General features: G+C 43.7%; 2 protein-coding genes and 1 long non-coding RNA gene across 3 annotated transcripts in view; 1 reads left to right on the forward strand and 2 right to left on the reverse strand.

Moving 5' to 3' along the window:
• plcd4a (phospholipase C, delta 4a) overlaps window positions 1-382 on the reverse strand; it is a 36,803-nt gene extending 36,421 nt beyond the window's left edge. Inside the window, exon 1 of the mRNA XM_060055467.1 lies at window positions 203-382. The gene's annotated coding sequence lies outside the window, so the exon portion shown is untranslated. The remainder of the gene's footprint in view (window positions 1-202) is intronic.
• LOC132460771 (uncharacterized) overlaps window positions 1-9,426 on the reverse strand; it is a 182,256-nt gene extending 172,830 nt beyond the window's left edge. Inside the window, exon 1 of the long non-coding RNA XR_009526427.1 lies at window positions 9,021-9,426. This is a non-coding gene — a long non-coding RNA (uncharacterized LOC132460771). The remainder of the gene's footprint in view (window positions 1-9,020) is intronic.
• An 850-nt stretch (window positions 9,427-10,276) lies between these two features.
• On the forward strand, window positions 10,277-14,769 carry LOC132460745 (small integral membrane protein 11-like). The gene is made up of 3 exons (XM_060055630.1): window positions 10,277-10,466; window positions 12,892-13,102; window positions 13,968-14,769. Exons 1-2 carry the CDS (start codon window positions 10,452-10,454, stop codon window positions 13,078-13,080), a joined length of 204 nt encoding a protein of 67 aa, XP_059911613.1. The 5' UTR covers window positions 10,277-10,451; the 3' UTR covers window positions 13,081-13,102; window positions 13,968-14,769.
• The last annotated feature ends 241 nt before the right edge of the window (window positions 14,770-15,010 follow it).

Below are 15,010 nucleotides of genomic sequence, written 5' to 3' on the forward strand. Positions count from 1 at the left end.
TTTCTCTATACCTCTCTCCATACCTATATCATAAAGTTGTAAATAGCACTTGTGTTTCAAATAAGTATTTAGCATTGGGTAGCATCTTATCCTAGTTATCTCTCTCTGTTTCTCTTTCTCTCTCACTCACTATCTGTCTCTCTGTTTCTCTCTCTCTACCTCTCTCTCTCTATCTCTGTGTCTATGCCTCTCTCTCTCTCACCTGTGGAGGAATCATCTCTGACGGTGCTGGTGTTGTCGTCTGAAGTTATTTCTCCGATGGCTTCGCTGAAAGGCAGTGGGGCCAACTGGTGAGAGCAGCGTAGAGTCAGTCCGTCTGCACGGCCAAGCTCACCTGACTCCGCCTCCAGACCACGCCCCCAACCCCCCACCCCACCCCAATACAGACAGACAGAGCCTCTCTCCTCCCATTCTCTCCCTTACTACCTAACATGTCTCACTCCCTCTCTCCCCCCATTCTCTCTCCTCTCTCCCTCTCTCTCCCTCTCCCTCCCTCTCTCTCTCTCCCCATTATCTCTCTCTCTCCCCCTCCCTCCTTCCCTCCGATGTCCCTCTCTCTCTCTTCCTCTCTCTCCCGCACTCTCCCTCTCTCTCTCTCTCTCTCTCTCTCTCTCTCTCTCTGTGTATCCGTCAGATAGACAGACAGACAGACCGATGAGAGAGTGAAAGAGAGACAGAGACAGAGAAAGAGAGGCATCAATTATCAAGAAGGCCAACCCCCCCCCCCCCCCCCCCCACAACTGACACCAAACCGTCACATGGACGCCGGTCGTTCCCCGGGAGACCGGCACCTGGCCCCTGGCCCACAGGACGGAGGGCCCCGGGGACGCACCGTCGCGGCCCGGTCTGGGGGCGCGCCCGACCTCCGGTTACTAAGCAGGAGCGACTCATGAATATTTCAACGGCACGGCATATCAGCGAGACGCGGGAAGACGAACGCATGGGGGGGGGGGGATAGTCATGTAGCCCATATTTTCGATGCGTAACAGCACTTCTCAAACACACACACACACACACACACACACACACACACACACACACACACACACACACACACACACACACACACACACACACACACACACACAAACACAAAAGGCATTAATAATCAAACGTGCCAGATCAGCTTCATGGCTCACTTTTCGCAGTTGGAGACACAGCTCAAGTGTGTGCGTGTGTGTGTGTGTGTGGTTGTGGGGGTTTTTGCTGGGGGGTTATTGTTCCCTTTTTTCAAAAGATCAAACCAGAGCCATAGAGAGAGTAGAGTTGTGACACTCTCTGACCTCGCCGGCAGGGTGGTCACGTGGTTCATGTAAGCCTGTATAGTTCCAAAACATGCCGCACTGCCGTGTTCTTCAATGGGACTGACAGCAGCGATTGCAATATTGAATGGTAAATATAAATTAAAAAACACATACCCAAGTACTTTTCTGACTATTGTATCATATTTGTAAATGTCAGTTTTACATTTGGAGTGGTAGGGTGACAACTACAAGCTACTTATACGTTTTTAAGTTTGAGGGAAAGCTTCACGTTCATGTTAGCATGGGTAGCACTACTGACTTTAGTGGCTGAACCTTAACTTTTACCTTACATCTGTTCTGAAATCAAAGACGATTCAAGTTGTTAATTTTTGCGCAACTGGACTATTGGATTTCCTTGATTTTGCTTTATTTCCGATTCACTTACCCGTGGTCAGAGGGCGATTGAGAAAGCAGAGTAGCAACAGTCCATTTAGCATTTAGTTTCCAGGCAACTTCTGATGAGGCAGGAGCTGACCACACAAACATGATACTTTTAAGACTAAGCCATACACAAAATACCACATATATTAAAGAATAACAAATCATTACGCCTGGATGAATGAAATAGTAGTTTTTTTATTAAACAATGGGTGAGACAAAAGGAATGTATGTGTCGGTATCCAACTTGAAAAACAAGAACAAAGTGAAGGAACAGGGATGAATATTGTAGATATAAGTGTTAACAAGAGAGGAATACGGTGAGGAAAGGAGACAATTAAAAAAGCAATACAAGTAAAATGGACCACTGGTTATAAAACCCTCAAGCAAATGCAGATTCAACTGCCTATCATCTGCACGCTGCAAAGGAGGATGCACCATCTAAAGCTGGACCCAGTGTTTGAGATGCTGAGTGTTTAGAAAAAAAATCCTCTCCACATATAGGCCTATCGGGCTGAGGTTTGTGGAACCGAAAACAAGTGGGAACAAGGAGTAAGAACAACAAAGCAAACATACAGTAAGTGTGAATAAGAAAAGCATACATACATATGTTCTTGTTCATACATCAGGCTGAGGTTCAAGATAGTAAAGTGCATCAGGTCGAAAGGAAGGACCACAATCGCAGGCTTTCGCAGCCGTCGCCGACGCCACCACCAGCCACCAGCAGTCGCCACCACCAACAGCCGTCGCCATTACAAGCCGCCACCACTAGCAGCAGAAGGCAACCAATCATAATGATTTTACTCTTGTGTACTATAAGAATGTATTAAAGCAATTCTAATTCTGATTCTGATTCAGTGTAATAGTTGTGTGAACCACACATAATGAACCCCTGAAATATCAAATAAAGACGCTATAATACAGCATCAAAATGTGCTCCCCTCAATATTTAATATGCTGATAATATAAATAAATTGGCGGAACACCGGAATGAATGAAACGATTTCCTTGGTGAAACACATGTGCAGGACCGCACGACGGACACTAGATGGTAATGTCGCCCTCGGTTCAATTATATTCGAGGGCGACTCTTTATTAGCCTCGTTGTATCTCATGTCAACAAGGTATTTATAAAGTGTTTGTGTATCGTGGGTAACAATAGTGCTTTTAATTGTATTATTATTATCACGTTTTAATTTTTTTTATACATATATATTTTTTTTTATGTTTGACATTCTATTTCGTATTAGCCTACTATGATCAATTCATATGGACGTCTCAGTTTACCGCTGTAACGTTAGATTTTTATGCAAAAAGCAAAACATGATTGACTACATCTGTCTATAAAATATGGATACATAGGCTATTGGCCCATATCAAATTAGGTTTGACTATCGCAATAATTTGTATAATGGTCGATAATATCTTGTATTTTTAATCCGTATAATTAAACTGAATTCAACTTACTTCACCATAATGCATAATTACACTATCATAAGTTACTATAATAAACAAGTCTTCCTCGGCCTAATATAACTCCGTTCGTATTGGTTGACCTCACACCCGTCGAAGATTTATTTGCGACAAATCTCGGCGGGGGTGGAACCGGATGTCCGAGTTGGAGAGGAAGCGGATCAGGGTGGAGTAGTGGCGTGCTAGTGGCGGAGTTTTCAAATTGTTTATTACTTCAAGTTGTTGGCTTCAGAACAACGGCTAAAGGAGACTGAATTGGTTGATTTTTGGGTTGTTCAGCTTGGGTGTTGTGGGGATCTGTTTGTATGGATATTTCCCGACGGCCTGTATAGGTCCGGGAACGATATCCCTGCACGGGTCTGTGCAAACTCAGCTGTTCGATCTGACGATCGGGTGCTGAGTTGGGGATTGCCTAAATCAGAGTCGGCCCATGCCGACGGGAGCGGAATGGGATGGGGGTGGGGGGGGGGGAAGGAGTACAGTGGGCGGGGATAGACTCAAAAGGAAAGAGAGAGGATATCATTCTCCAGACAGTGATGTGGATAATTCACAGGCAAAAGCAATGAGACCAGACCAAAAAAGTGATGATGGGTTTAAGGTTCTGATCAAAGTGAAGGGAGGTGTTGGGTTTTTTCTGCTGCTAGTCCCCTTAAATTGACTAATGAATTAAAAAAAGAGATAGGTGATGTAATGCATGCCTCTATTCTGCAAAATGGGATGATTTCTATCATCTGCAAGTCTGCAAGGCAACAAGACAAGGTGCTTAATATAAAAAATGTGCTGGGTAAGGGAGTGGAGGTGTTCAAGCCACGGATTAGTACAGGGGTTAAAGGAGTTGTGTATAATGTGTCCTTGGAAGTGTCTGAGCAAGAGTTGTTATCTTGTCTGAAGGGGGCTGATGTCATAGCTGCAAAGCGCATGGGGAAGGGTGAGAATGGAAGAGGGACTGCTCCTGTCCTTCTTACCTTTAAAGATGATGTGGTTCCCAAGAGAGTCATGTTGGGATACATGAGTTACCCAGTGAGAGAGTATGAAAGACCTCCTCTGAGATGCTTTAAGTGCCAGAGATATGGCCATGTGGCAGCTGTGTGTAGAGGAAAGCAAAGGTGTAGACGATGTAGCAAGGATCATGATGGAAAAGAGTGCAAGGAACCTGTGAAGTGTTGTAACTGTGGGGTGATCACCTGGCTTCCTTCAGGGGGTGTCAAAACTGTCAAAGCAGAAAATGTTGAAAGAATAAAGAAGGAAAACAAAATATCTTATGCAGAGGCAGCCAGAAGGGTGGAGGAGAGCAGGGTGGGCAGTCAAAGTCAAAGTACGGCTGTCGCAAGAGATGTTGCAAAGGGGCATGCTATAGCTGTAAACAATGATTCAGTTTTGATAAGCAAGAAAGGGCTACTGGCATTCATGGTTGAAGCAATGTGGACGGTTAAATTCGTGGCAAAGAAAAAATCAGATGTGGCGCGAGAAATTGCTTCTGCTGCAGAAAGGCTGCTAGGTTTCAAGGGAATAAATCCTAAGGAAATATGGGAGTTTACCTATTTTCAGGAGAGTGAAGATCAAAGGTCAAATGGAGGTCAACATCCAAGCTTGGATGATAATGAGGAAGAGGAAATGGAAAGTACATATGGGGATTCTGATGGGGATTAGTGTCCTTTGTGTTATGTTTTATTTAATGCAGTGGAATGCCAGGAGTCTGGTTGCAAATGGGTTTAAACAAATGTTGGATGGGCTTGAGGAAAAGCCAGAATTAATTTGCATTGAGGAGACTTGGTTGAAACCAAGACTGGATTTTAGAATTCCGGGATATAAGTGTGAAAGGAGGGATCGAGAGAATACGGCAGGAGGGGGGTGTGCAACTTTTATCACGAATGGAGTTCAATATAGAAGAATGGAGATGGATACAGTGTTGGAATGTGTTGTCATAGAAGTGTGGACTGACCGGGGGAAAATCTCCATTGTTAATTTGTATAACCCCTGCATCAAGTTGGAGGAGATTCATTTTCAGGAAATCTTGGATAGGATTAGTGAACCAATGGTGTGGGTTGGGGATTTTAATGCACATAATGAGCTGTGGGGAAGCAAAAAGAGAAATAGGAATGGGAAAATTGTAGAAGAGTTTATAGACAAAAACCAGCTAGTTGTGTTAAATGATGGTCGACCTACATGGTTCAGAACAAGTCGGACAGGGTTTTCCTCCATAGATATTACAATTGCTTCAGCAGAGTTGGCATTAATTAGTAGGTGGGAGACAATGGATCTGTATACAATGGGAAGCGATCATGTACCAATAATTTGCAAATTTGGTAGATGTTTAATTGAGGAACCAGTCAATCTGTCCTTGAGGCTTAATTATAAAAGGGCTAATTGGATCAAGTTTGAGGAGGATGTAAATATGGGTTTATCATTAATAAGTAGTGAGAAAGGGGTAGATGAGTGTAATAATTCTTTAACTAAGGTAATCTGGTCAGCTGCAGTACAGAATATTCCTAAGAAAAAAATTCCTATAAGAGGATCAATGGTTCCATGGTGGAGCGGAGAATGTAATGATGCAGTCCGAGCTAGAAATAGGGCCTATAAAAGGTTGAGGAAACGTCTATTAGAGAGCTATGCTATTGAGTATAAGAGACGTAGAGCTAAGGCTAGACGTGTCATCAAGGAGGCAAAGAAGCAAAGTTGGAGACTTTTTTGTTGTAAATTAGGACCGGATACGCCCATAAAAAAGATTTGGAGTCTTGTTCATAGAATGACGGGGGTTTTTCAGCAGATATCAGTCCCGGTCCTTCACTGTGATGGAATTGTAGCTATTAATAACAAAGAAAAAGCAAATATGTTAGTTAAGCAATTCCATAAAGTACATAGCTCTAACAATGTAACTGATGTAAATAGAAGTAGGCGATGTGAAATATTGGGAAAACACATGAATAAACTGCAAATTAACTATGATAATTATGATGATGTCAATATGTTTTTCTCACTAGGAGAGTTACAAAAAGCAATCGATCAGGGAAAAGATACCTCTCCAGGTAGGGATGGATTGGGATATCAATTATTTAAACAGTCCGGGGACCTTATGGGGGAGGAAATGCTTGCCCTAATTAATAATGTGTGGGAGGGTGGGTGTCTGCCTAAAGAATGGAAACATGCTGTAATTATTCCAATTGTAAAACCTGGAAAGCAAGCGGATAGCCCTAGTTCCTATAGACCAATTGCCTTGACTTCTGTCTTGTGCAAAATAATGGAACGTATGATAACGGATAGACTTGTGGATAAGCTGGAGAAAGGTGGGTTTTTTGTGACTCATCAGAGTGGATTTAGGCAGGGAAGGTCGACAATGCTGTTTTAAGTTTAGATATGGACATAAAGAAAGCTATGGCAAATAAGGAAGCAGTAGTAGCGGTCTTTCTCGATATTGAAAAAGCATATGACATGCTATGGAAGGAATGGTTACAAATTGCACTATATGATGCTGGAATCAGAGGGAGAATGTTTAACTGGATCAAGAATTTTTTATGTAACCGGTCAATTCAAGTGAGGATTGGAAGTGAACTATCAGATGAGTTTGAGGTGGAGAATGGAACCCCTCAAGGAAGCGTGATAAGTCTGGTTCTTTTTAATATAATAGTGAATGGCATGTTTAGTAGAGTGGGGAGAGGATTTGGTTTCTCATTATTCGCAGATGATGGGGCTATCTGGAAGCGAGGGAGGAACCTCCCCTATCTGTTTAATCAAATTCAAGGTGCTTTGGAGAAAGTGACTGAGTGGGCCAATGACTGGGGTTTTAAAATTTCTACAGAAAAAACTAAGTGCATGGTGTTTGGAAATAAGAAAAAGATGCCATCACAGACAATTAAATTGTACAACAACAATCTTGAGAAAGTCAAGTATTTTAAGTTTCTAGGAAAGTGGTTGGACGAAAGAAAGACAGGGAAAAAGCATATTGAGCTGGTAGCTTTGAAGTGTGGGAAAATAAATAATGTCCTTAGGTGTGTGGCTGGTTCAGACTGGGGGGCTGATAGAGAATCAATGATGATGATTTACAGAGCAACGATAAGATCAGCAATTGATTATGGATGCATGGTTTATGGATCAGCAGCTCTTTCAGTGTTAAACAAATTAGACATAGTCCAAGCAAAAGCCTTAAGAGTGTGCTGTGGAGCATTCTGTACAACTCCAATAGCAGCATTACTAATAGAAATGGGTGAGATGCCGCTAGTATTAAGAAGATATAAACTTGGCTTGAAATATCTAATGAAGCTCAAAGGACAAAGGGAAGTGTTACCAACAAAAGACCTACTCAGTGATCATTGGGAGTTTATGGGAATAAGAAAAACTAAAACTAACTTTGCAGAAAATCTTAAATCTGTGGCACAGGAAATTGGTATTAGGGATGTTAGTGTTTGTTCTCCAGTGTGTCGCTCAGTTGCTCCGTCATGGCTGATCCCAGATCCCATTGTTGACCTAAAGTTTATAAGCAAAATCAAGGATGTCAGAGGGTGTAGCAAACGAGATAGAAGTCTGGCAGCAACAAGTATGGGGAGACCATCTACTCATTTACACTGATGGGTCAAAGGAGCATGAGAGTGGTAAAGTAGCAGTGGGTATTAGCATTCCTGAAATCGGGTACAGAATAGGGTATAGAATCTCAGATAATAATATAATAATAATACATTTAATTTAGAGGCGCCTTTCAAGACACCCAAGGTCACCTTACAGAGCATATAGTCATCATTCAAAACTATGTAAAACAGACTAGGAATAAAAGGAAAACAGAGGTTAAACATGAATAATAATAATAATTAATAACACTCAAAGACGCCTAAAGTGAAGGGGGGACCTCACTAACCACCACCAATATGTAGCACCCACTTGGGTGATGCACGGCAGCCAATCGGTGCCAGAACGCTCACTACACACCAGCTTGAGGTGGAGAGTTAGGGATGAGGTGGAGAGTGAGGGAAAAGAACATTTAAACACTATCGACCATATTTAAACACTATCGATCACATTTAAACAATATCGTAACAGAACAGATCATATGTCAGTATTCACAGCAGAGATGGTGGCAGTCTTATGGGCCTTAAGATGGGTGGAGGATAATAAACAGGGGTATTCAATAATATGTAGTGATTCAGCTGCAGCTTTAATTTCAATAAAAGAAGGAAAATCCAAGTCCAGACCGGATTTAATTGTGGAAATACTACAGTCTGTGTTCAGAATTTACAAGGCGGGGAGGGAGGTGGGGTTTCTCTGGGTGCCGGCTCATGTGGGTGTGAAAGGGAACGAGGAGGCGGATGAGGAGGCAAAGAAGGCGGTGAAGGAGGAAACAGTGCAAATTAATTTGCAATATGGGGCACCCGAGTACATGGAAAAAATAAACAGGGCTCTAAAAGAAAGGTGGCAAAAATCTTGGGAGAAGGAAAGGAAGGGAAGGGCGTACTTTTCAATACAGGAAAATGTAAATAAAGATAGGTGCACTTTTAGGTGCATAAGAAAAGATGATGTAGCAATCACAAGACTGAGGCTTGGACACTGTGGGCTGAGGAGTGGGCTGGCTCTGATTGGCAAACACCCAGATGGCAGGTGTGAGTGTGGAGAAAGAGAGACTGTAAAACATGTACTTCTCCAGTGTGGGCGCTATTCCAGGCAAAGGAGGACTCTGTACCGGAGGCTTGGATCAGCTGGGGAATCAGTTTTTCATATGCTCACCCTTTTAAATCTGGATTCAGTGGATAAAACAAAGGAATTGGAGTATATAAAAGGATTTAAAGTTTAGGGGGAAATAACAAACAGTGGGGGGCAGTAATACGCCATAGCTGCGTCAACACTGCCTAAATAAAAGAAGAAGAAGAAGAAGAAGAAGACCTCACAGCCGGGGGCGAGTTTATTTTTTGCAGGGTGGTAGCGGGAAGCTCGTGAATATTCATGAGGGAACTAATCCCTCATTGGCTGGGACTTGGCTCGCTGGGACTTTGTCAGAGGGCTTGTGAAAATCACGAACGCAAATAAATGAAACGTTGTTATAAATCAACACAAATCATTGTATCAATAGTGTGACACATGTTATACAGTAGCCTAGTTGTTTTTAGACGAGTTAGCATTACGAGCTAACGTTTGTTTTGGCACTTACAGAAAGGTAGCTATAGAGTTGCCGTGTAGTAGGTGGATTGATAGGTGAAAATCAATATTAAAATTAATTTAGCCCTACGCGAAAATATTCTATGGATAGGCCTACAGATTTTATGGCCCTTCTTTCTATAATGTAATTGGTTGTGGGGCGGGTGTGGCAGAACCACTATGAACAAATATCAGAAATCATACGGTTTATTCTTATCCATCTACACCTAACCTCCAGCAGCTCCATCTCCTCAAAGTTGACATGGGTCTGGCAAATGTTGCAAGCTTTAATAAATCCTGCCATTATGCTCACTACTTCTAGAAACAGAACAGAATGGAATCTTAATGGAAATATCAAGACATGGATGGACAACAATTAGAAAAAAACAACTTGGAAACAATCACCAGCTGCCGAAAGCACTGCGATGCGCTATACATAACGTTATAAAATATAATAAATAAAAAAATGATTTCCTACAGTAGCCCAGGCTGTGACACATAACAATTTCACAGGGGCTTTTAGACGAGTGAGCTAACGTTTGTACTTACAGAAAGGTAGCTATAGAGTTGCCGTAGGTGGGTATCATGTGTCACATTATTGCTAAAATGATTTGTGTTAATTTATAACAACGTTTAATTCATTTGCCGATGCGCTATACATAACGTTATAAAATATAATAAATACAAAAAGGATTTACTACAGTAGCCCCCGTGACACATAACAGTTTCACAGGGGCTTTTAGACGAGTGAGCTAACGTTTGTAGGCCTACTTACAGAAAGGTAGCTATAGAGTTGCCGTGTAGTAGGTGGGTATTATGTGTCACATTATTCGTGTTGATTTATAACAACGTTTAATTCATTTGCGTTCGTGATTTTCACACAAGCCCTCTGACAAAGTCCCAGCGAGCCAAGTCCCAGCCAACAAGTCCCAGCCAATCAGGGATCAGTTCCCTCATGAATATTCACGAGCTTCCCGCTACCACCCTGCAAAAAAAAAATTCGCCAGCCGGGATACCGGCTGTTGGTGCAGCGTGATTGGTCAACCCCACGTGACTCCCATGCGTCTCACAAAACGTTGGTCTATCCGTCACAAGCCCTCTCAGACAGCTGGACTTCTCGTATTCGTGACGACGCTGAATTGAAGAAGCCTAAAAAGGTCTTTAAACTCTACTGCTATCATGATCAACTGGAAGGTATGTGGATATAACGACGCAAACACGTATTGTTTTTAGTATATAGTGAACGATTTGATTGAAAGTGACACGCAATGTCTCTTTTGGTGTCTTTAGCGGTAGCTTTAAGCGCTAGCCTGCGTTTATAAGGATGTTGCGCTCCACTTGCACATTCGACTTGTGTTAGTTAACGCGTAGATTTGACCAAACTGTTTCATATTTGCGATAAACTATTTGTTCTGATGTTGTCTGAGTATGGTATGATTGTCAGGAGTCGCATTTGCAAGGAAAATAAACAATCACCATGAATTATAATGATTAGGTAGCCATTTCTGTCGGACCATAAATGGGCCATAACAATCTGAACTTCCGGCCATGGAAAGCAGCGGATTATGAATTAATCATAATAATGTAATAGTTATTACTTGTTTGGCTCTAGGTCAGTCATTGAGCTGGTGTGTTTTAGTGATTGACGGTAACGCAACCAAATATCATGTTCCTGCAGCTGTCCTCTCACTCTGTCACACACGTGTACACTCGTACACACACACACACACACACACACACACACACACACACACACACACACACACACACACACACACACACACACACACATTCTGACACGCACTTGTACACTGTCACACACACTCTGACACACTCCTACACTCTCTCACACACACACACACACACTCTTACACTAATGCCGCGTTTCCACTGCAGGGTGCGGAACGGATCGGATCGCAAAGGTGCGGTAGGGAGGGGGTGGTATAGCCCAGCTCAGTTCCGAGGTCGCTTTTCCACTGCCGACAGTACCCTTTGTGGTAGGCCGGATGTCGATCGCCGCGGCAGCTACGTAAAACATCGTAAACAACGTCTTCCTCCCCAAGAATGCAGACGAACGTCTCCACCTCCTTGTTCGCCCAAGCAAGCGTTTTACGCAACATGTTAATTGTAAAGAATAATCCCTCGAGGCTACTGTTTGTTCGTTTTTATCCCCGCGTCGCCCGGAAGTGACAATTCTGTCGACCAATCAACGGAGGGGGGGGTGTAGCTAGAATTTCCCGGGACCCTTTCAGGCGTCTCGTCTCGTTTTCGGTACCCCAACGGAGGAGTCCCGAGAACGGGGCCGGAACGGGTACGGCAAAGTCCGGGTCACGCCCACTTTGGGCGGTGGAAACGCGACCCGACCCGCACCTTTGCGATCCGATCCGTTCCGCACCCTGCAGTGGAAACGCGCCATAATGGCACACACACGAACTCTGTCTCACACACAAACACCCACACACACTCGTACACTGTCTCACACACACCACTCTTACACTCGTACACACACACACACACACACACACTCGTACACTGTCACACAGGTACACTATGTCACACACACTCGTACACAATGTCCCAAACACATACACACAGACACAAACACACACTCGTACAGTATGTCACACACGCACTCGTACACTATGACACACTCGTACACTGACAAACACACAGTGTCTAAATTAGCCTCCCCATTCCTGGACCCCATTGATGCGGACACACAGCTGTCATAGGCTCTGCTGGTCCTCATGGACAAGGTGGGGGGGAGAGACAACCTTAACCCCCCCCCCCCCGTAGAAGTTTCTCTTCCTTGTGGACTCGGGTCTATTTATAGATGTGACAGTAAGGGGCCGAGGTTGGGAGAAGGTTCCAGAAAGGATTATGTCTGGCTAGGTTTGGGGTGGATGGACAAACACACACAGGGCTCCAGAGTGCGACCTAATTTCTTAAGGTGCGAGTTAAAATTGAATGAGGTCGCTCCGGTGCTACTTGCAGGAGGACGATTGAAAAAAAAAAAAAAAAAAATATATATATATAGATATTTTTTTTCTTTCTCTCCCCACTCCCGCGGTTGTGGTTGATAATAAAATCGTACTTTCTGGCTCATTCCTAAGAGTCCACTACTCTCTCTCGCTCCCTGTCTCTGCCTGCCTGTCTGCACCTTTTACAGTCTATGGTCTGCACACTACACGTGCACAGTCTTGCTGCGCACGCAGCACGCACAAAAAAGTAAAAAAAGCAGATACAATATGAAGCGGTCGATAGTCGATTATTTTAAGAAAAAGTTAGTCTGGAGCCCTGAACACACACCTAGCCAAATGACACGCACACCTTTCAAAATGACGCACACAAACTCAAACCTAGTTCAATGACGCACACCTAGCCAAATTACACACACACCTGGCTCAGTGATGCGCGCACACACACACTCGCACATAAATACACACACAAACCCCTTGCACACCCCCACACACACACACACCTGCATTTACAAAAGAAATGTACAACATTTACAAAATAAATTACAAGAAGTTAAGTTGCCATGGATTGTCATTCTGGGGATCCCTTCCCCAAAAAGAATCATCATCCTCCTCCCCCTTCCTTTCCCTCTCCCCCCCAGGCCCTGGACAACGTGCCCCTCCTCTTCTACATCCTGGCGCTGAAGACCCTGGTGCTCTGCCTGGGCTTCGCTGCCGTCAAGATCTACCAGAGCAAGAAGGAGGAGAAGGCCCTGAAGCTCCAGCAGGAGGAACGGCGCAGGCTGGCCCAGAAGACCCAGGAGCTCATCGACAACAAGAAGGACGACTGAGGGAGGAAGCGGAACGTTAACGGTGGGTTACACTTTAAAGGGGTGATGATTTACCACCAGGTGTGAGTGTGATTGGCCGTTACACGCCCACTTTTGACGGCGACGTGTGCATATGAAAGAGTAATACCGCGTTTCCACTGCAGGGTGCGGTACAGTTCGGTTCGCAAAGCTGCGGTACGGATTGCGTTTCCACCGCCAAAAGTGGGCGTGAGCCGTACTAGTTTTGCCCCCTTTTTCCGTACTCCTCCGTTGGGGTACTGAAATCGAGACGAGACGCCTGAAAGGGTACCGGAAAATTCGAGCTACACACCCCCTCCGTTGATTGGTCGACAGAACCGTCACTTCCGGGCGACGTGGGGATAAAAATAATAACAGTAGCCTCGAGGTATTATTCTTTACAATGAACATGTCGCGTAAAACGCTTCCTTGGGCGAACTAGGAGGTGGAGACGTTCCTCTGCATTCTTGGGGAGGAAGACGTTGTTTACGATGTTTACGTAGCTGCTGCGGCGATCGACATCCGGCCTACCATAAAGGGTACTGTCGGCGGTGGAAACGCGACCTCGGAACTGAGCTGGGCTATACCGCCCCCTCCCTCTCGGACTGAGGCGAACCGAACCGTACCGCACCCTGCAGTGGAAACGCGGCATTAGTGTGTGTAAGAGTGACATTGTGTGCGAGCGTGTGTGAGACAGTATACTGTGTGTGTGTGTGTTTGTGCGACATTGTGTGTGTCTTACATCGTCTGCGAGTGTGTGAAAGAGTGCATGCGTGTGTCTGTGACATAATGCATATGTGCAGAGTGCGCATGTGTGTGTATGACAGTGACACACCTGGTGGCGTAATAGGACCCCTTTAACGTCTTGACCGTCTTCTGGTGTCACTCAGGAGCCACTCTTGGGGGCCGGAGCCGTTAACAGTGGCACCCGCCTAGGATCCATACTCCAGCGATCCGCTGCAGACCTGAGATCAAGCCCAAGTCTTTCGACGGATGTGGATCAGTTGGCTTTCTTCTGGATTGTTCTAGAACCAGTCAAGGAACGTTCCGACATTTCGTTTCGACATTTCGTCACCACTTTAAGAAGGACCAAAACACTTTATTTTGGGCCTTTCTTAAAGTTCGACATCAACCGGTTTTTCGCGATGAATGCATTTTTGTGAAGTTCGGCATTTACGGTTTTAAGAATAAATAATAATAATATATATATATATATATATATATTGTCCTAATGTATGCTGTTCTTTAAGTTCGACATTAACCACTTTAAGAACGATCGGAGAACGGTTTTGTCGTGATGTCTGCCTTCCTTAAAGTTGCGTCTGGAATGGGAAACGTTTTATAAAAAGGGATCATTTTAAAAAGTTATCTTGCATGCATGTGTGCGTTCTCTGGAACGCACACATGCATCGATTTCCTGTTGCTGGTTTTGATACTGTAAATACTTATTTTGTGAAAATAGGATTATAAGCTTTCAAAATGTGTGTTGTACTGGTTGATTACTTTTTTCTTAGGTTTGCTACAGACATTAATATAACCCAGTATGCATGTGCAAAATTTTGTATTTTGCATATTGTTGCATCAATAACTTCACCTCTAAAATGTTGTTTGTCATCTTCACTGTGGGTTTAGACCCTAAACTGTTGCCAAGTGTTCTCCCATTTGTAAATAAAAAAACGATAGTTTAGTAAATGGTTGTCGTTTACTTTCTTTGTATACATGTCAGGTAAGCAATTCAAATAAACAGTAAAACATTGATGTACAAGATACAGTGAATGCAGAATATGTGGAAGGCAAATGATAGCTTAACAATGTAAAATATTTTCAATTGCTGGATCTATTCCCTGTAAACTTTTGCATACTTAGATCTTTACTTCAGAGTAGAGCACAGCTTCAATATTTTGACATGCAATATAGAATGTAACGACCCAAA

This window comes from Gadus macrocephalus, chromosome 7, assembly GCF_031168955.1.
Source record: "Gadus macrocephalus chromosome 7, ASM3116895v1".
NCBI lineage: Eukaryota > Metazoa > Chordata > Actinopteri > Gadiformes > Gadidae > Gadus > Gadus macrocephalus.